The sequence below is a fragment of the Penicillium bovifimosum genome, assembly GCF_028826915.1.
Source record: "Penicillium bovifimosum strain IBT 22155 chromosome Unknown utg000002l_segment0_segment0, whole genome shotgun sequence".
NCBI lineage: Eukaryota > Fungi > Ascomycota > Eurotiomycetes > Eurotiales > Aspergillaceae > Penicillium > Penicillium bovifimosum.
In genome coordinates, this window is record NW_026622711.1 from 3,228,821 (window position 1) to 3,249,695 (window position 20,875).

General features: G+C 49.9%; 8 protein-coding genes across 8 annotated transcripts; 2 read left to right on the forward strand and 6 right to left on the reverse strand.

The window, feature by feature from the left end:
* Positions 1-65: 65 nt before the first annotated feature.
* Positions 66-739, reverse strand: N7515_002409 (RNA polymerase II mediator complex head subunit MED22; the record flags this gene model as incomplete). The annotated part of the gene is made up of 4 exons (XM_056663153.1): positions 66-245; positions 356-424; positions 478-542; positions 613-739. Coding segments are annotated over 4 exons (441 nt in total), but the record flags the coding sequence as incomplete, so codon positions are not given.
* A 958-nt stretch (positions 740-1,697) lies between these two features.
* N7515_002410 (spliceosome-associated CWC15 family protein) lies at positions 1,698-2,745 on the reverse strand (the record flags this gene model as incomplete). The annotated part of the gene is made up of 7 exons (XM_056663154.1): positions 1,698-1,775; positions 1,828-1,998; positions 2,051-2,132; positions 2,188-2,475; positions 2,528-2,604; positions 2,656-2,678; positions 2,736-2,745. Coding segments are annotated over 7 exons (729 nt in total), but the record flags the coding sequence as incomplete, so codon positions are not given.
* Positions 2,746-2,954: 209 nt separating this feature from the next.
* On the forward strand, positions 2,955-4,049 carry N7515_002411 (exosome non-catalytic core subunit RRP45; the record flags this gene model as incomplete). Its single annotated transcript, XM_056663155.1, has 4 exons — positions 2,955-3,196; positions 3,257-3,376; positions 3,439-3,703; positions 3,750-4,049. 4 exons carry the CDS (start codon positions 2,955-2,957, stop codon positions 4,047-4,049), a joined length of 927 nt encoding a protein of 308 aa, XP_056525268.1.
* Positions 4,050-4,877: 828 nt separating this feature from the next.
* Positions 4,878-9,060, forward strand: N7515_002412 (aminophospholipid-translocating P4-type ATPase DRS2; the record flags this gene model as incomplete). The annotated part of the gene is made up of 3 exons (XM_056663156.1): positions 4,878-7,801; positions 7,858-8,161; positions 8,212-9,060. 3 exons carry the CDS (start codon positions 4,878-4,880, stop codon positions 9,058-9,060), a joined length of 4,077 nt encoding a protein of 1,358 aa, XP_056525269.1.
* Positions 9,061-9,507: 447 nt separating this feature from the next.
* N7515_002413 (type-X family DNA polymerase) lies at positions 9,508-11,457 on the reverse strand (the record flags this gene model as incomplete). Its single annotated transcript, XM_056663157.1, has 1 exon — positions 9,508-11,457. The coding sequence occupies one exon, from the start codon at positions 11,455-11,457 to the stop codon at positions 9,508-9,510; it is 1,950 nt and encodes a 649-aa protein (XP_056525270.1).
* A 3,744-nt stretch (positions 11,458-15,201) lies between these two features.
* N7515_002414 (uncharacterized protein) lies at positions 15,202-15,675 on the reverse strand (the record flags this gene model as incomplete). The annotated part of the gene is made up of 4 exons (XM_056663158.1): positions 15,202-15,271; positions 15,363-15,433; positions 15,496-15,567; positions 15,667-15,675. The coding sequence occupies 4 exons, from the start codon at positions 15,673-15,675 to the stop codon at positions 15,202-15,204; spliced, it is 222 nt and encodes a 73-aa protein (XP_056525271.1).
* A 476-nt stretch (positions 15,676-16,151) lies between these two features.
* On the reverse strand, positions 16,152-17,896 carry N7515_002415 (glycoside hydrolase family 72 protein; the record flags this gene model as incomplete). The annotated part of the gene is made up of 4 exons (XM_056663159.1): positions 16,152-17,590; positions 17,642-17,667; positions 17,721-17,758; positions 17,810-17,896. 4 exons carry the CDS (start codon positions 17,894-17,896, stop codon positions 16,152-16,154), a joined length of 1,590 nt encoding a protein of 529 aa, XP_056525272.1.
* Positions 17,897-18,520: 624 nt separating this feature from the next.
* N7515_002416 (CAZyme family GT32) lies at positions 18,521-19,618 on the reverse strand (the record flags this gene model as incomplete). The annotated part of the gene is made up of 1 exon (XM_056663160.1): positions 18,521-19,618. One exon carries the CDS (start codon positions 19,616-19,618, stop codon positions 18,521-18,523), a length of 1,098 nt encoding a protein of 365 aa, XP_056525273.1.
* Positions 19,619-20,875: the final 1,257 nt, after the last annotated feature.

Below are 20,875 nucleotides of genomic sequence, written 5' to 3' on the forward strand. Positions count from 1 at the left end.
ACAGCTTCAAGACAAAAATATGGAAGCTACACAATGGAACAACCTCGGGAGATCTGTTCTTACTTATCCTCCACGATCTTCGACATCGCCTCGGCCAGTTTTTCCTGAAGTACGCGCACATTCTCCTGCATCTGCTCACGGCGCTGAACGTCGCGCTCGTCTTCACCGAGAGTATCGAGTTTACCGAAGAGCCAGAGCTCTTTCATGGTGCGGGTCAAGGCATGCAGGTCCTCAGCTGCGTGGATCTAAGGTAGCAAAATGTACATGTTAGTCTTGTTCGTTCATACAACTTGACAAGTCTCTGGAGTTTCCCGTAGGCGACCGCGTGGAAAGGGTACTTTGCGTATTAACTTACCAAGGCGGAGGTGTCAACATCCATCTGGTAGGACTCAACTGCGGTGGACGTGTGGCTGGTATTCTCGGCCTGTTTCAAGGTGTTAATATTGCAGTGTCTCCAAGTTCTGAGGCAAAGCTTACAGCCGCAGTAGCGATGATGTTCTCGAAGCGTTGGAGCAATTGCGAGATATTGGCGTTGATCCGATCTGATGAAAGCGTTTGTTAGCGGCCATGAATACAACGTCGTCATGGTGGGCCAATTTGGACGATACATACTGTGCATCACCTGGGGAGTCAGTGATGTGTCGGTCATATCGGCTTCGGTTTCTATAGTTGGAACTACGTTGCGCTTTGGACTCGAAGGTGAATGCTTCCGAGCTTCGGAGGATGGCTTCTGCTTCATCTTGATTAGAACCGATAACGTTCAAGGGTGGCTATCGTAGGCGGTGGCGCGAGGAGGAAAAGTATTGGACAGTGATGGGTGACCGCTCTCTCGTGTGACCAATTAAATAGTGTGATAGACAAAGCTTTTCTTTGACCGCCTACTACAAACAGGTATGTTTCTTTTACGTACACAGTAGGAGTCAGGTGAAGTCCGACCTTCCTGGGATCACCCTTCTAGTGTCAAAATTGCAATCAACTTGTGAAAAGGGTGTCATACAGCATAAGGGAATAATTATAATCAAGTTTTACAAAATAATACGAAATATAAACTGTGAGCTGACAATAAGGCACCGCGATCCCTACTTTAGGGCTACCTTGATGTTCTGCCGCTGAAATAATTCTGCCACTTCAAGGCACGGTCTACAGTCTACACAGTACATACACAGTAGAAGAAAATGGGTTCGATGCGTTAGGTAGATTCATGCTCCCACTCTAGTCTTGATTCCAGCTTCATGAATTTTCATAAATTCATCCTTTGGACTTTGAAGTTTGATGGCCATTTCTAGGAAATTGGTGCGTCCCCTGTCCTCCTAGTCAGGCTTGATCCCGGGGTCACTGGGTCCTCCCCAGAGACTTGATCTCTCTTTCCATCAGTCACCTTGGCTGATCGGTGAATTTCCATAAGACCCGGGTTGAGCAGGTATCTTTACTGCCCTGCAACTAGTGCATCCATTCCATCGTCAATGTGGAGCTCCTTTTGCGCAGACCAGTGGACACAGCATTGAAGTCAAAGTCGTTCAGTTTTGAGCGCAATATGCAGATCGTACGTGGTAGATATGGTCGGTACGGAAGACTGCGTGGCTTTGGTAAAACGGAGAGGGGGAAAATAACATCCATTCGCTAAATTGAAATATCTGTGTAATTGATGGCCATGTGTCCTAGGAGCGTTTACCGCACGTATTTGCCCTTAAAAACCTGGTCAGTGAATGTATATCAAGAGTAGTGAATACAGGACATACCATGAAACGTTTGTGGAAGTCAGAACGAAGGAGGTCCTGCAAGAAGATTAGTCCAGGCCTCAAAGCAAAGTATAGCGGATCAGCATACGTTGACAAATTCCTTGCCATCTCTGTTCTCAGTGCCTCGAGCCTGATTCTTGAATACGACATCGTCATCCCAGCGTCGCTTCATGTTGAAATCTTGGGAATTCAATAGAGGATTGCCGCGTGCAATGTCTACCTCTCGTTTCTCCTCTTCCTCTGCTGCCCGTTCACGCTCCTACTGTATATTAGCCGCCGTTATTGAAATGTAGATGCGAAGCGCGAAGTACCTCTTTCTCCTTTTGCTCTAATCTCTCTTTCTTGATCTTTTCAAGCTCGCGCATTAACTCGGCTGCTTCATCTTCCTCGTCGCTGTACTTTGTCAGTTCTGTCGCCTCAGGGAAAGGATAGACTGGACTCGACCCACCTATCCTCATCACTGCTGTCTTCTTCTGAGGCATCTGAATCGGCGTCTATGTCGCGCGTCTCCTCCAATATGCGCCGGCGCTTGGCCTCTGGGTCTTCTTCCTGGATGTCGCCATCGGTTCCATCCTGGGGTGCAGCTTCGAGCTGTCGCTTGGGGACTGAGTCGGCGATAGTCGGCTGATCGACTGGAATGCCATTCTTCTTGGCAAAGTGTGCTGCTTCAGCCTGGAGAAGCTCGGCGCGAAGGTCACGGGGCGATGGGTCGGCGTCGCCGCCTTGTCCAGGTTGCCTAATAGAGGGTCAATGATATGTACGGCCTTGCGAATCATCGTTCTGCATACCGAACTTTCAGATGTTTATGCGCAGGCAGAAGTCGCTGGTGGTAAGCCGGGCCGCGAAGGGCTTCTTTGCCTTGCGCCTGTTGTATTCAGTTAGTCTTGAAGCATTGGATTAAGATAAGCTGTCGTACCGGGTCAAAGGTAGGTCGGTGAGCTGGAAACTGTTAGCTATGCAATTTCTAGATCCCAGGCCTCAATTTCAGTAGCATACCGGTAGTCATTTTGTGGTGCGGATTGCTTTGTGGAAGGAAGTCCTAGGAGATTGGCAGTTTCCGAGCTGGTCTCCGAGGCGGTTTCCAAGGCGGTCTCTTCCTGCTTTTGATAAGATTGTCGCCTCAGGCGCCGGGCCCCGCAGCTTTTTCCCCACCGCCCACCAATCCTTACGCCCATTGGCGCAACTTACGGACTAACTCATTTCCGAAACGGCAAAATGCGGCCTGCACACCCAAAAGAGGCGGCTCAAAAGCCAACCAACTTTATCGAACCCGCCAGACCACAGCCAAGTATGTCGTCGAGGGAAGAGCCGCTCTCCATTCCGGAGCGCGACTTCATTCTTGAGGCGCTGGGTCAGAACCTACGTCTTGATGGCCGCCAATTCGATGAGTATCGTCCTCTGAACATTTCCTTTGGTGAAGAATACGGACATGTGAAGTTGCAGCTTGGGAAGACGAGGTGAGTACGGTATCGTTGTTTGATCCATAGCACATCGAAGTCACTAACTGCATCTTCTAGCATCATTGTTCGGATTTCCGCCGAAATTACCAAGCCATTTGAAGACAGGCCTTTCGATGGTTCCTTCAACATCAACATGGAGCTAAGTAATATGGGCTCCCCCGCCTGGGAAAATGGACGGTAAGGACATTCCAGCATCCAGATTGAATGCTGGGTTCGATTTCTAACATACCTCTCTGCAGATCTAACGATCTCGAGCCTTACGTCCTCGAGGCGCTTGATCGCATCATTCGCCATTCGAACGCTCTTGACACTGAATCCCTTTGCATATTGAAGGGTGTGAGCTGCTGGGCTATTCGGGCTGACATTCACGTTATCGATTTTGATGGAAACATCACCGATGCAGCCTGTATCGGAGTCATGGCCGGACTGCAACACTTCCGCCGGCCGGACTCTGTTGTCAAAGATGGTCGTGTCATAGTCTACGGCTTGGAGCAGCGTGTCCCCGTGCCACTCAATATCACCCACAAACCCCCTTGCAGTCACTTTCCAGTGTTTCAATGACAGCAAGCAGGTCATTGTCGATGCTACTAGGAAGGAGGAACAGGCAGCGGAGGGAGACCTTGTCATTGGCATCAATAGTGCAGGTGATGTCTGCTACATCTCGAAGCACGCCGGTGCTCCGATTGATGCTATGCTCATTGTTACCAAGACAAATCTTGCGTGGGAAAAGGTCAAGGTGCTCAATGCTATCGTTGACAAGGCTCTTCAGGCCGACCTGTCTAAGCGGGCGGACTTTGGCATGGCTGATGAGTCCCGGGCAGCGAATGACCGCTTGATTCAACCCGAGTGAACGGCATGTACTACCACTACTTTCATGATCTGGGGACTGGAGTTTTGCATGGCGTTTGCATCAATGATACCATGGGTGTCCCGGACCAACAATCTGAGATATTTGACATCCTCATGACTGGGAAAATACTCCACACTAGCTCGTAGATGGTCGGATACGTACTTTTCTGGTGCTGTCGTAGGTGTAGACGTGGATGTGTACACAGTAGGTTAATTGGTAGCGCAATTCTCCGCTTCGGAAGCCTTCAAACGTGTCCATCTGACACTGTTCTACTACAGTTTCAGTATACACAGTATTTGTGAATCAGACGTGGAAGCAGTTTCAGCCCGCGCTAAGATGGCCTAACAGCGCTAAGGTGGCCCCTATTATTAGCTCAATTTATTGCACCTCGTTGTCTGAACGTGACCAACAAAACCAACAACATTTCAGGGCTGTACTGTGTAGAGTAACATATCACTACTATTAGAGCCAATAAAGACAATAATTACCAACGCAATAAAGACCATTTTGTAGTTAACATAAACATCTCCCCAAGTAGCTGGATCTCCTTGATCGTCGTGAAGCGCTTTACCGCCTACCCGCGGATCAAATCAACATAGCTTAATTGTTGCCTTCACGCGCTAAGCCACCCCGTTCTTCCTCAACTTCCGCATTTTCCAATCCAAATCCCTCGAATTCATTCACTTGCTTATCATACATTCGTTTCTCCTCTTCGTTACTTTGGCAGGTTGAGCGACGCGCCTCCCGTCGATCTGCTTTTGCGATCAATGCCTCAGGGGCATCGCTACTGTGCTACAACAGTGAGGCTGTCAGCTTCCCCGCGGCATCATGGCCAGCGGTAGGCCTCCCGGGTCACATCCAGCCGCTGGTCGCGATGACGACCTCCTGCTGGATTCCGAACCCACGTACAACAGTGGCCAGGGACCCCCGGTGAATGACGAGCACCTACTACAACGCTATAACATCGACGACTCCGAGCAACCGTATACCCAAACGCAGCCACGTCCTTCCGTTTCCTATGACAATTTTGTCGGATCTCGTGCGCCCCAGGGCAGCACGCAACACAGTGCTGCTTCTGGATCGGCGCATCCGCCTGTCAACCCTGGGTTTCATTTTAATGACCCCTACTCCGCGCGTGATCGGAGCTACTCCCAGACCTCTGGACTCGACAATTATCGACGGTACTCCGCGGACGATTTTGACGACGGGCATTCGGGTTATTATGACCTCGACGCGGATGAAGACCGGATTGCTAGTTCACACCGCGTTCGCCAGGCAAATCAGCGCAACAGCGTCCTCGGACTCGGGGGTGGATTGATGGGCAGGGCGAAATACATGTTTGGCATGGGAACCTCGCAATATTCGGAGATGGATCTCCCATTAACAGAGGGCGGCGCAAGAATGGGACCGATCGATAGTAATGCTTCTCCGGTGCCGCCCCCGAAGCAACGCAAGAAGTTCCGCGCATCTGACCTCAACATCTTCGGACGACGCAAGGCCGATCCTTCGACAATGGGCCCACGCATGATCCAGCTCAACAACCCGCCTGCAAATTCCGTCCACCGGTTCGTCAGCAATCACGTCTCGACGGCCAAGTACAACATCGTTACCTTTATTCCCAAATTCCTCTTCGAACAATTCTCCAAGTATGCCAACTTGTTCTTCTTGTTTACCGCTGTCCTGCAACAAATCCCCAATGTATCGCCGACGAACAGATACACGACTATCGTCCCGCTGGCTATTGTGCTGGCGGTGTCTGCGATCAAGGAATTGGTGGAGGACTATAAACGGAGAATGTCAGACAGAGGACTCAATTTCTCCAAAACTCAAGTTCTCAAGGGATCTTCCTTCCATGATACAAAGTGGGTGGATGTTGTGGTTGGTGATATAGTTCGGGTTGAGTCCGAGCAGCCTTTCCCAGCTGATCTGGTTCTACTTGCATCATCCGAGCCAGAGGGTCTATGTTACATTGAGACGGCAAACTTGGATGGCGAAACCAATCTGAAGATCAAGCAAGCTATTCCGGAGACCGCGCATCTGGTCAGCCCTAGTGATCTGAGTCGTCTGAGTGGACGTGTTCGGTCAGAACAGCCAAACAGCAGTCTGTATACCTACGAAGCTACTTTGACCATGAATGCTGGAGGCGGCGAGAAAGAGTTGCCCTTGGCCCCTGACCAATTGCTGCTTCGTGGTGCAACTTTGCGCAATACCCCTTGGATTCATGGCATCGTGGTATTCAGTGGCCACGAGACAAAATTGATGCGGAATGCGACAGCAACCCCAATCAAGCGGACAGCCGTGGAGCGCACCGTCAACATACAAATTCTGATGCTTGTCAGCATTCTCATCGCTCTGAGTGTTGTCAGTTCTGTTGGCGACCTCGTTATTCGGAAAACTAGGTCTGATACACTTGCATACCTTGACTACGGATCGGTCAACACGGGCAAGCAGTTCATCATGGACATTTTCACCTACTGGGTGCTATATTCGAACTTGGTTCCGATCTCCCTCTTCGTCACCATTGAAATTGTGAAGTATTTCCAGGCATTCCTCATCAATTCCGATCTCGACATATACTACGATAAGACCGACACGCCGGCCACCTGCCGGACATCTTCACTCGTCGAAGAGCTTGGCCAGATCGAGTACATTTTCTCTGACAAAACTGGCACCCTGACCTGCAATATGATGGAATTCAAACAAGTCTCTATTGCGGGCATCCAATATGGTGACGATGTTCCTGAAGATCGACGTGCTGCCGCGGAGGATGGCGCCGATGTTGGTATTCACGACTTCAAACAACTTAAAGAAAATCTCAAGTCGCATCCAAGCCAGAACGCCATTCGTGAGCTCCTCACCCTTCTTGCCACCTGTCACACGGTCATTCCCGAGCGAAATGCCAGTGATCCCGATGTGATCAAGTACCAAGCCGCCTCACCCGATGAGGGTGCTTTGGTAGACGGAGCCGCATCGCTGGGCTTCCGCTTCACCAACCGAAAACCGAGATCTGTGCTCTTCGAGACTGAAGGACAGCAGCTCGAGTACGAGCTGCTCGCAGTGTGCGAGTTCAACTCTACTCGCAAGCGAATGTCGACTATCTTCCGATGCCCCGATGGAAAGGTCCGCGTTTATTGCAAGGGTGCCGATACGGTCATTCTTGAGCGGCTTCACCCCGATAATCCCACCGTTGAGGCGACTCTGCAACACTTGGAGGAGTATGCCTCGGATGGACTGCGGACGCTGTGTCTGGCTATGCGGGAAGTCCCCGAAGACGAGTTCCAGCAATGGTACCAGATCTTTGACAAGGCTTCTACCACCGTCGGTGGCAACCGTGCGGATGAACTTGATAAGGCGGCTGAACTGATTGAGAAGGACTTCTACCTTCTCGGCGCTACGGCTATTGAGGATCGCTTGCAGGATGGTGTTCCGGATACCATCCACACGCTCCAGGCCGCAGGCATCAAAATCTGGGTCTTGACTGGTGACCGGCAGGAGACTGCGATCAATATCGGCATGTCCTGCAAGCTCATCTCGGAAGACATGACACTCCTTATCGTCAACGAAGAGTCCGCAGAAGCGACTCGTGCGAGCTTGCAGAAGAAGATGGATGCTGTCATGAGCCAAATCGCCTCTGGGGACGCCGATCCTTTGGCCTTGATCATTGATGGACGATCATTGACTTTCGCTCTGGAAAAGGATATGGAGAAGCTGTTCTTGGATCTGGCAGTGATTTGCAAAGCTGTTGTTTGTTGGTAAGTGTGCTCAGTCCCTTTTCTTTTTCCTAGGCATTTACTGACATGTTCTTTAGTCGTGTCTCTCCCCTTCAAAAGGCGTTGGTCGTTAAGCTTGTCAAGCGTCACAAGAAGGCTCTTTTGTTGGCTATCGGCGACGGCGCCAATGATGTGTCTATGATCCAAGCCGCCCACGTCGGCGTCGGCATCAGCGGTGTTGAAGGCCTCCAGGCCGCACGCTCTGCTGATGTGGCCATTGGCCAGTTCCGATTCCTCCGGAAGTTGCTCCTCGTTCACGGAGCGTGGAGTTACTCTCGCATTAGTCGAGTCATTTTGTACTCGTTCTACAAGAACATTACGCTGTACATGACTCAATTCTGGGTAAGTCCAACTTCGATGCAGTATAGTCAGCGGTATCTGACTTGTCACAGTATTCTTTCCAAAACGCTTTCTCCGGAGAGGTAATTTACGAATCATGGACCCTCTCCTTCTACAACGTGCTCTTCACTGTCCTACCTCCATTCGCGATGGGTATCTTTGACCAGTACATCTCTGCCCGGTTGCTTGACCGCTACCCACAGTTGTACCAGTTGGGCCAGAAAGGCGTCTTCTTCAAGAAGCACAGCTTCTGGGCCTGGGTTCTGAACGGATTTTTCCATTCTCTCCTGCTCTACATTGTCTCCCAACTGATCTACTTCTGGGACCTCCCCACGGCCGACGGCCAAGTCGCCGGCCACTGGGTCTGGGGCGAATCTCTATACACCGCCGTGCTCGCCACGGTTCTCGGTAAAGCCGCTCTGATCACCAACGTCTGGACGAAATACACCTTCATCGCCATCCCAGGGTCGATGGCCCTGTGGCTGATCTTCCTTCCGGCGTACGGTTTCGCCGCCCCGGCCCTGGGATTCTCAAACGAATACTACGGCACTATCCCCGTCCTCTTCAAGTCCCCCATTTTCTACCTGATGGCCATCGTCCTGCCTTGTATATGCCTGCTACGCGACTATGCCTGGAAGTATGCCAAGCGCATGTACTACCCGCAGAACTACCATCACGTGCAGGAAATCCAGAAATACAATGTCCAGGATTATCGTCCACGCATGGAGCAGTTCCAAAAAGCCATCCGGAAGGTTCGCCAGGTCCAGCGCATGCGCAAGCAGCGCGGTTACGCCTTCTCTCAGGCCGATGATGGTGGTCAGATGCGTGTTCTCAATGCTTACGACACCACCCGGAGTCGTGGACGGTATGGTGAGATGGCTAGTTCCAGGCCTATGGCGTGATGATTGATTCGCTGTGGGTTGATGATGCATAGTGCATTTGCGGTGGCGGTTGTTTTTTGTGCTCTTTTTTCTTCACTTTTGCCTGCATCTATACCAAGAAATTGGTAGACTTGTATCTTTGTGTACCTTATGTTTTCTTTTCTTTGATTGTCCTTGTATCCATGCGATTGGCGTGAATGAGGCTGTGCCATACTGCTTTCTTTTCCCGTTATTCTGATGTGGATGTCTTAGTAGTTGAACTTTTTTGGACCTCGGACATGATACGAGGCAGTGACTTAACACTTCCAACACTTATTCATCTTTGTAGATGCTCAAAATACTATGCATATCCTGGTAAACTTGGAACATCACATCGCTGATACAAGTATCCACATCTCTATATGCCTTGAGTGTATAATGCCATGGCGAGACTCCCGAGGTCTGCTCAGCTTCTCTGCACTGAAGTGGCTATCCCGAACACCGTTCATCCGCTGGCCTCCAGCCAACCCCCAGTCCTTCCAAGACGAGTTTCTCCCTCTCCTCCCAAGTCTCTCCACCATGTTCCAGGTCAATCGTATTCCCAGTGACACGATCTCGCACACCACTGGAATCAAACTTCCACGAGCGTGATTTCTTCGCATACCGCCGTAAATCTCGCTGGAACGTCGTATCACCCGACCAACCAAGTACAGCACAACCGACTGTGCGCCATGGCGATATAATGATATCGACACGACGATGAATATTAGGATTCTTCTTCTTATCATCCCCATCCATAGCTTTAGCATCAAAGTCCGGGTCCTGCCAGACAACCAAAGCCTTATCCAAAGTATCAAAACCCCTCGTATCATCATGATGCAGCGGTAAAGTCTGCTGCTCCCGATGCGAATTAGTCAAATGCAAGGCAAGCGTATGAGTGATATAGTGTTCCGCCTCAAGACTCGCCACAAGATCCACAACGAGGTTGTAAGTAACGGCATCATCACGATGCGTCACAACGATATCAACATCACCGCTCAATTCCTTTCCGCGACGGTATCCGCCAACAATAATGCACTCCATGCCTCCCCCAGCCCGGACCCGACCAGCATGATCCCGAATGACATCTGCAATCTTCTCACTCTCAGCCCGAGGAATCCCCTCCAGAAACTCCTCGTAGTACTTCAGCCCAATCTGCTGCACGCGCGACAGCGTATTCCACCCGTGCTCGACGATATCGTCGAGATCACGCCAGCCACGCTGGTAAAAGTCGCGCGCGGTCTTGGCGCCAACACCCCAGATCTGGTAGAAGCTGTTCAAGACGCGCAGCATGGGATCCGTTTCTAATGCATCGGCAGCGGCAACGTTGCCGTCGTCGTCGGTGTGGCTGCAGCCGCCGTCCTGCTGAAACTGTGCGAATAGGTCTGCGATTTTGACATCGCAACCCGGTAGAGTGAGGACCTCACCTGGACGTCGGAGGCGATGTGGGTATGCCGCTATAGCGGCGATGGAGGTACTGTAGGCCCGCACGCCGATTTGATCAAGTGTCAGTTCTCGGATACGTCGGATTTTGACCAATTGGCCGATGAAGTCTTCGTTTGGCGGGTGCAGGGGTGCAGAGCGCATGCATGCGTACATGACTTGCTCGCGCACCCAGTCTGGTTGAGGTGGTGGGTTCTGCTCCTCTTGCTCGGAGGTTGTATGTCGGTAGAGGGCTGGTCGGGGACGGTCGGGTTCTTTTGAGCGCCGTGAGCGCATGTAATCTGATGATGAAGGTGCCTGTGAGCCGGCATCTTGCTTTGCACGCTCGAGGATTTGGCTTGATTTGAGCTCCAGTTCCTTTCGTGTAGCCGGTGTTGACTTGGTCGGGGTGGGGATCTTTCGTCCACGGTAGACAACGTATGGATCCTGAGAGACCATTTCTCCGGATGCAATAGATGCCTGCAGCCACTCGAGCTTCAGGACAGTGACCAATTTCTTATCCAGTTCTGGCTTTTGCACTTGGGCCAGGTGTTGCGGAGAGCTGAGTTGACTTGCAACCTCGTTCTTCTCGCTCTGAGTGTCTGAATCGAGATCGATAATCTCGATCGGGATGTCCTTGGTCCCATGGTGTTCCCCCGTGCGCCTGCGCTTAACAGGAGGCTCCATATCACTGGCAGTTCTTTTCGGAGTTGGGTCCGGAATAACCTCTTCTGTCCAGATACCGCGAGAGCGCAGTTCCAGTGCCGCACGTTTGGGCCGCTCAATCTTCCCCAGGATCAGGCCAGCTTCGGAAATGTCATACGTCACCTTCCCACCATGGTCGATCAGTCGGCCTTCTGTCTCGTCCAACTCTTCCAAGGAGAGATGGGTTGGCAGAATGAAGATAGGTGGCTGAGATGAGAAGATAGACACATGGCTCGTCCCAGTTGGCGGGGAGGAGCTCTTATTTAAGATCATTGTTGGTTCTCCAGGGGAATGAATGTCCAGTAGGTCTATAAGTCGGAGTCATGTTATATGCGATTTGAAAGGGCCTTTTTACTGTTGATACATCGAGACAAACATTGATTCGACCAAGAGCAAGTGAGAAAGGAAGACCTGCTTCCACTCAACTAAGATCAAGTATCATGCTGGCACTCTCGTCCTGATTCCCTGAAGTGGCTGGGGAGATATATGGGTTGACGTCACATGCTGGGTGCCTGAGGCAGGAAGCATAAAGCCTTAACCTCGACACCAGAGACATTGAACTGAACTGACTCACTGAAGAACTTCAGAAGACTATATGAAGATAGTAACTCTCACCGTCTCACGTAACTAGCTCGTTGTTTAACAAAGTCAAGTGGTGATGCTGGCCTACTAAGTATTGTAAGACCAAAATCGCTAACTACCAAAGAACATAATGAAATTGAGAAACCTATTGCCATATGTATTTTTGATTGAATGCCTAAGTGGTACATAGTGTAAGAAGCTGGGGAGAAGTGCCGGAGAAGTCTATCATCTGCATTGTCGTTGAGGAGCGCTCGAAGCATCACCATCCATTTTTCCGAATCAGTGACTGTGTCGGGTGTCTGAAAGGACACATTCTGCAGGGAGCATCCACAAGTGTAAACTCGTATGTCAAGTGTGTTGATGTGATGAAGTAAGAAGTAAGAAAACCGCATATCCCGGCGCGATGTGTAGAAAACTGACACCATCGCTGGGAGGCCTGGACTATTCAAGTGCATTATTTTTAAGAGTCGCTGAAACAGCACAGTCGAGGCCATGGATAGGTTAGATGGTTGTTGTTGTTTCCCTTCCTTAGACCAGCAATAGCGATAGATGATCTCGTATCTGCCGAGTCACTGGGCCTTGTAGTGATCATTTGTGCGTTTGCTTCGATAAGCATCGTTCAAAGCTGCTTGCTTGTTGCGTATTGGCTGTCAGAGCCTCGTAGAACAGACAGACCGGGCGTCTCGATAGAAAGATCAGATGACACTGATGGATCATGACATTGGCTCCCAGGGTGGAAGCGGGTAAAGGGCTGTGTGACTGAAAAGTTGGATCCAGCTATCTCTCGATGCTGTTTCAGTGTAATTCACAATGCCTGACAAGGGACGATGACCGAAGAGGTGATTGAGAGCACAATGGGGGCATATGATGAATTGTTGTCACATTAGCCATTGGGTGGGTGCGGTAGATGGTTTCATATCCTCATGTTCGACAGTATGATGCATACCATATGGACTGATAAGGCAGAGAGTCTGAGATGCGTAATTTGTAATGGATTTACTCATGGTTGTCGTGGTGACGCTGAGTGGTCTGTGGTGGACAAATGTCATGATTGCCATGGAGATCTGATGAATGCATAATCCATAGCCAAATAGGAAGAGTCACGATTCGTAGGTTGTAGGGAGCTCGAGCTATGGCTGCCATGATAGACGCCGAATGGTCTGTGTAGTTTTCAAGTTTGATGCCAAAGTTCTCACAGTGAACGCTGAGTGGTTCGCAAGAGAAGGCCAACACGGCTGGCCTTCAGACATTTGTTGTAGATGTTGCCATGGCCGTCACGCTGTATGATGGAGGCTCGGTGGTCGGAGTGGATGGATATCAATGTTGGAAGAATGGTTGTGATGGGATGCATTGATTGATATGGCCATATGGAGCGGTGGATGGTGCATGGGCAAGTAGAAAGATCATAGCAGGTGGAAAGAAGTAATTGCAGCATGGAAAGGCCCGCTGGGTGATTGGCGTGCGGTGAGTGGAATTTATGATGAATGCTGGTTGGTTTGCCGTGGATGTATTGCGATAGATGTACGACGTGGTAGATGGCATAGTATGGTGTGGTGACTGTTGTATGATGATGTTGAAAATCAAGAAGGAGAAACCTTTTGTAGGTAAAGGGATTGTAGGAAAGAAAGGGTCATTTGGGAAGAGGATATGTAGTTTTGATGGATATGTTGTCAAGTTGAAAGGATTGCAAGGGGAAGGAGGTGTTTTGTGGCAGATCGCGAAGATGAGAAGACTCGTCAGAATGATCTTTTCGTCGTGAATAATGGCAGATGGCGAGTGGTATAAGATGAGAGTGTGTAGTGGCAGGGGCTTTATGGTCGGTCAATTGGAAAGACCTAACGATCGAGGTCTTTTGTTGAATGGGCTGACAATGAGCAGGAGCACGCCTCTTGTGTGGACTTTCCTCAGGTAAGGCTCATGGTTGCATAGTGGTTGGTTGATATAATTCACGGATGATGGGCAATTGGGCAATTGGGCAATTGGGCACGGTGGACAGCGAGGCCAAGGTGAGCGGTGGTGATCTTAGATGGTTGGATGTTAGAGATGCAAAGACTTGCAAAGACTTGCAAAGACTTGGGGCAGACAGGAAGGACCTGGGTCGATGTTCACGGCAAGGCTGAACATGGTGGAGCGAGTGTATTAGACGGACTTGATTGGGCGGACTTGGTTGGGAGAATGAGTTTACCATATCCAACCTTCCGATTGTCCTGAAGCCGTGAGGCCCGCCACGGCAAGGCTGGATATAAGGTAGTGGAGCGAATGCGGTTAAACGGAGTTGATTGAGCGAAGGTCGTTGAGCGGAGGTCGTTACCACATCCAGCCTTCCGATTGCCCTGAAGCCGTGAGGCCCGCCACGGCAAGGCTGGATATTGTGGTGTGGTTGAGCGGATGGAGGTTGTTAGCGGAGTCGTTACCACATCCAGCCTCCCGATTGCCCTGAAGCCGTGAAGCCCGCCACGGCAAGGCTGGATATAGTTGGATGGTTGACGGACGTGGTTGAGGGAACGAGTTTACCATATCCAACCTTCCGATTGCCCTGAAGCCGTGAGGCCCGCCACGGTAAGGCTGGTTATGGTCGAGGACATATGCGAGGGTAGGAGGAGTGGAGGGAGAAGGAAAGAGGAAGACACGCTGTAGAGGAGGAGAGAGGACGAGGGAGGAGGACGAGAAAGAGAGAGAGAGAGAGGAGGACGAGAAAGAGAGAGAGAGAGAGAGGAGGACGAGAAAGAGAGAGAGAGAGAGAGGAGGACGAGAAAGAGAGAGAGAGAGAGAGGAGGAAGCGAGAGAGAGAGAGAGGAGGAGGATGAGAAGTGAAGAAGGAAGAGATGTGAAGGAGGAAGGAAAAGAAAATAAGCAGAAGATGGGAGACACTTATTTATATCCTTTGCGTCGAGGTACCTTCCTGAACGGGAATGTATACACCAAGGACACAACCTACCGGAAGGCGATACTAAGACGAACGCTCCTTCCCAAGTTGCAAATCACTTGATAAGCCACAGAGCCTGGTCAACCACCTCATGCCCGGATCTTCAGCCGACTCCTGCTTATAATATGCCTATGTCAGTGGACCATGTTAGGCTCTATGGGATTCCTGGCATCGGTAACGAGAGAATCATCTCTCATACCTAATTCCTTCAGTATCTCGCAAGTTATATGCTCGCCACGGATAACCCACTCTATCCATACTGCAAGACACAATCAGTAGAGTGCAAAGGGATATAGACACAGAACGGTTAGCGTTAGGTTGACTACGTATTGAAGACTAGATATGCTGCAGCATCCACTACACATACGTAGTTGCCTACGCAGAATGCCCACTCTCCAAAATCCAGTTCCTAGATATATTTGCTTTCGATCAAAACTCCTGAAGCCATGCTAACCCGTGGTATCGTAAAGAAGATTGGTTTCGGTTTTGGTTCCGTAGGGGCTGTTGTCCTATGCGCTGACACCGGGGAAGCAATCAGCGAGACCCTTGTTGTGCTTGTTGGAGGCGTGCTCGAGCAGGCTGCATGCGATCTGTTAGCAAAGAGTTACATATACTGGTGGAACAAGCACCGAGGCTTGCTCAGATCGGAGATCAGTGTTGATTCACTTACGCAGGGGCCTTGGTGGTCTGGAGGAAGGTTTGTCTGCAGGTCTGGCACTGAATGGTCATGGCCTTCTCGTTCTAGACAACAATGTGGGTCAGCTTGGTGTGACATATGAGGACAGACAATAACAGTGACATACGGTCTTGATTTGCGACTTGGCGGTCTTGGTGTCCTTCGCGTTGCGCTCACGCTTCATGTTTGCCTTGGCTCCCTGTCGAGTATCATCAGTCTACTGTACGTTGAGTAGGATCAAAACACCTGGCGCAGAGGGATATGGCGTTGCCTGAAGACTGGTGGGGTTTTCTCTTACATTGCCCATTTTTGCGGTATTTGACTCGGAGTCTAAAACGAGGGAGATTCAAAGAGTGTATGTGCTTGGAGGGCGTGAGGAAGATCTGTAATTTTTCGTAAAAAAATTGTAAGCCCCGGTCTTCTAGAGGCCCACCTGGGCACGTGGGGCCGGCCCGACATTCTTGATGACTAAAAATCTACCGGTGGCGGGGTGTTTGTTTGTTTGTTTTGCACTACATGTACTTTTTGCCCACACTGTACGAAGTATTCGCAACTGTAGTCCATAGTAGTCCATTTAACCAACATTTGTTGTCCCAATCATTGCTTTTATACTTAGGCACATGGTATGTCAGGTATGATTCATTGATGATCTTGATCATTCAAGTATTGATTTGAATTCAACTGTTCCAGTCGCTAACGAATGTGTCTCCATGGGTCCATGGTCCATGGCCCATCTGCTATGATGCTATCTGTAGAAACCCCGATCTCGTTTCGGCCAAGGGGCTAAAGATAGACCATAAAAAATCCGGCCATAATGGCTGCAGCGAAGGACATTGCTACAAACAAGTTATCGACTCTGACGGCAACTGGTACCACCGTGCTCACAGCAGCCCCTTTCGATGTGGACGTGGCTGCGCCAGTGGCCTGGCCAACTCCAGCCTGGCTGAGGATTGACTTGCAGCTTGCAGAAGAACTCTTTGCAGACTGGACGGACGCAGCTCCCTTGAAGTCACAGGCTGACTGGTCTTTCTTCTGGCTCTGGTAGTACTGGTCAAAAACATAGGAGAGCTTGTCTTTGCTGGAGCAGACACCAAAGGTTCCGTACTGCCCTGTGGTTGCATTCCCAGAAATCCCATCGCAGGCACTCTTGTCAGATCCACAGACTGTACCAAACAAGTCACCGTATTGATTCGCATGCATTGAGTCGCTGACCACGCATGATAGACTGTCTACCATGCAGGAGCACAAGTCCTTGTTTGGCGAAGGTGGCAAGGGGCTCGATTTGGCCAACCAGTTACTATCGACTGTAGGACACGCATGTGGAGATTTCGTAACAGAGTAACTGCCACTATTAATCCCCGAGGGTGTTGCGGTCTGCATGGCTTTGGAATAGTAGCTGAAATCAGGCTCAGTGCTGACGGAATCTCCATCGACAGAGACAAGCCCGTAGTCGTTGGTACTCTGGAAGTACTGATAGACAATTCCACCGCTCCAAACATTCTCCATATCAGGTCCAAAGATTGCAGCGATGTCACCGAACTTACGCGGCCTCACTGTATTGCATCCGTACTCGGAAAAGAAGATTGGAATCGAGTAGTCTTTGTATTGCTCTGTGAGGTTCGAGTACCCAGAGCCCTTGAAGGTGTTGTCTCCACACCATTCATAAATGTTGTAACCAAAGAAATCAATTGCGGTAGAGTGATCACCACAGCTAAGATAGTCTGAGAGTTCCCTGCGAAACTCTGGGCGGTCGGTAGTCGCATAGCCAAAGGCTAGTGATGTTCTATATCCTTTCGTCTTGATATAGGCTTTCATATCGCGGACCGCGGCTTTGACAAATGCTGCACCCGCCGACTGATTTGCATGATTGACAACCTCATTACCAGCAAAGAAACCAATGACATTGTCATACTTGTGGAAGGTATCAATCACGGCGGTGTACCGAGCATACTGATCCACAGTCCATGATGGCATATCCGAAGTGATAGACAAGTCGGGGGATGCGAGGTCGGCGATGACATAGATCCCCGCATCTGCCAGCTGTTGCATGCAATTATCATGGTTCTTGGCTGGGTCGACGGCGTAGGTTCGAATCACATTCGTCCGTAGTTGCGTGAGATATGGGATATCCCGTTTGCAATGCGACTCATCCGTCAGCGGGTCTACGTAACGAGTCTCATTTGACTGTCCGGTTCCAGTAGCTCCTCCAGAGTTGTAGTCCTCTGAATGATAATTAGCTTGTGCTCAGTGAAATGGTGAATGCTCTAACATACCCTGGTATGCAATGCCTCGAATGTAACTAGTCTCTGTATTAGCATCCTGGGCAGTTGGGCATCGTATGTCAAATCTTACAATTGGGTTCCATTGTTTGCGTAAAAGAACTTGGAGCCCTATTCAGTGATTCTGTCAGTTGGCCGGATCCTTTCAAGCTGTAAGTGAACACTTGCCTTGATCTCAATTTGCGGCACACTGGCGATGGCACCAGCCAACAGCAGGAAGAACCCTGCGACAACAAGGAAGATTCTCATTTCAGCTAAATGATAATGAGCACTCTTCACTGCTCTGATGAATACAAGGGTAGGTAGATATAACGGAAGTCGACGATCAAACACTTGAGGGGCTTGTGTAACAGTTTGTGGACGTGTTGTTAATGAAGGCAAAGGCAAACAAGAAAACGATCAAAAAAGCAGCGAAGGTGATACACCTCCTCTCACGTGCCTTTGACATGATACCGGTGGAAGGTATCCAAAGAGGAAGGAACGAGGCGGCGAATTTCTGCCTCGCATCCAACTTGAGACTTTGGGATACCGAATTAGGGCTTCCTTATTAGCACACTCAAAGGACCCCGAGACTGGTAGAAGAGCTTGATAACTGTAAGATTATGCCTCGCATTGCTGAGCCTTCTTCTTAAGTCATTAAAGAGAGTAAATAAACCATATCCACGGCCCAGTACTAGTTACATACAGTATGTACAGGTGGAGTCGTAGCTCCACCTCACCTCGGGCCATGCTCGGCAAGATCCGAGCTTCCAAAGTTGTGACCCACACGCTACTGATCTTTACATTTCGGATGTTGCGAGCATTGGTTTTCTTTCAATTAAGCCTGAAAGATGAGCGTCTAAAAGGAAAGACAAGCAGAGCACACATCTTTTGTCATTGTAGTGCCAATTCTGTCTCAGCAGGTGGCGGTACTTGGGGTTGTTGCTGCTGTTGCCGTTGCAATTCTTCCTGCTTCTTTCTTTCCCTCGCTGCATCGGCTTCCTTCTTCCACGAGCCCTCATAATGATGTGATACAAGGGCATCGCCTTGGTCTGTAGGATTGCCGTTCTGAAGCGCAGCAAAAGAGACGCCTGGCATAATCAGAACATCACCGACTAGCTTAGGCCGTTTGATGCCCGAGAAATCACGGTCATCGACAGTCCTGCCGAGCAATTGTCCAAGACTGTCCAGAATCGCAACAGTCATCATTTTGGGTCCAGTCACGTCGACCACATCCGAAATCATATCGAGTGTAACACCTTCGATTCCCACGGCGTTTTCCTGTGCAATCTCCTTCAGCTTCTTGATGACAAAGTCAACGACAATCTGAAGATTGCGCGAAGACTGGCGCGCGACAAAAATCCAATTGCAGAACTGGGAAGCAACACCCGTGCCCGGACCTCGCCATTCGAAGTCGAACTCCAGTCCGACAATCATGTCGATTGTCTGGTTCCGATATTCATAGGGAACCCATTCGGCGACTTCTTTCTCACAGCTGACATCTAGATCGCCCCAAATGCCTCCTTCGGCGAGCACGACTAAGTATCGAAAAAGATCTGCACGTAGAATTGCAATCTGGAGCCCTTCATAGACCTCGACGATGTCTGGTCGCGTGTTGTAGAAACGAGCTCGAACGAATGCTTCGGCGGATAGATCGGTCAACAATTCTTGGCGGATAGAGGGATTCTTTCTTGTCCAGCTGCCGATCCATTCACGCTGGTCTCGTGTTATGTTGTCGGATTTTGCCGAGTGCCAGACCTTGTGTGGGAGCGTATAACTGTAACTAGGCGCAGCGGTGGTGGTCGGCACAACTGAAGCTGAATCACCGGTACCAGTCAAAGTCGTCTCCGAGGGCAGATATGGGAGTTCCTTAGGACCAAGAACAAATATGGAGGTGGGCCTCAAGGTGTAGATGAAACAAAAGAGCACAAATGGAATGACGAGGGCGATAACCAAGCGCATCGAGCGCGAGTTCTTCAGATTTGGTGACATCAAATATGCTCTATGTCCGGCGTCGATGGGTCCCAGTCAAATGTGACAGAAGAAACGGGGGAGCTACGACGTTTGCTCGATTTTAATTAGCGACGCTGGACCTCAATACTAGTTACCTCTCAACATTAGCTCGGCGCTGGAATTCCTTGGTTTTTGGGTTTCCAGGGACCCCACTGTCTTATCTCCCAAGACTAGGCGGGCCTATGTGAGATGATTCCCAAGGTTCGGCGTATGTGGCGTCGGTATCGAGTGATCATATATCCACCTTGGAAGAGATACCTTGCCAAAACGATCCCAAAGTACAACAACGCTCCAAACGCTTAACCAAATGTTTGTTCACCCTTCCTCAAACCAATCTGAATTCCCAGACCTCACATAGTAGCCTTTAATCCAGATAGGGATATTACATCACCTAGTATCTAGGCACTTGGCGCCACGGTATACCGAGGAAGCCACGGAGTGCTTCCGTCCGCGTGGTCAGCTTCTGCATATTCTTATCGTCGTGTCGGAATAGTGAGAAATCTAAGAGATTAGCGCCAAGTCCAGGAATTATCCCTCAATCCAGTTTTGTTGTGACTGCAATCTACCTAGACAGCAGAAGCAGAAATTCCACAGCCAATTGATGAATGCACGTGCCCGTGGACATGTCATTGAAACAACGCTGATCAAGGTTTCTCATTCCCCGCTTTTCCGATACTGAAATTGGCGAATCAGAAGGTGATCCACTTTGCCGGAAAGCACATCTTTAACTTAAAACCTTTATTTTGTTCATCCTTTCCTGAAGGAGATGTTGTCTTCGATCACTTTCTACATAGTGAGACGGATAATGCTAGGTACTGTGCTACAAAACACAGGTAAGAGGCCAAGGTCACGGTATAGTAATCACTAGTCAGGCCCACCAAGGTTATTATGTCGTTCACTTGACATCTGCACTGACAGTCTGCTGTCTGACTTAGTCTGAAGATAGCGGAAACGGAGCCGCTAGTGTACATCGCACCAATCCCACGTGGCCGAATAACGGGTTCTGCATCAATTCTGCATCTGCACAATATGTGCTAGTGTGCGATCGGCTGAATCCTGCGAAATGCGAATATCATGCGACATGCCCGATGACGAGAACTATCATTTCAGTATGTGTCTGATAGATTCTGAGCAGCTTTGGAAATACTGCACTTCATAAAGACATCTTGCACCGCTACGGAGCACTTATGGCTGACTACTTCAATCCAAAGAAGCTCCGTTATAACTGGCTGAGAA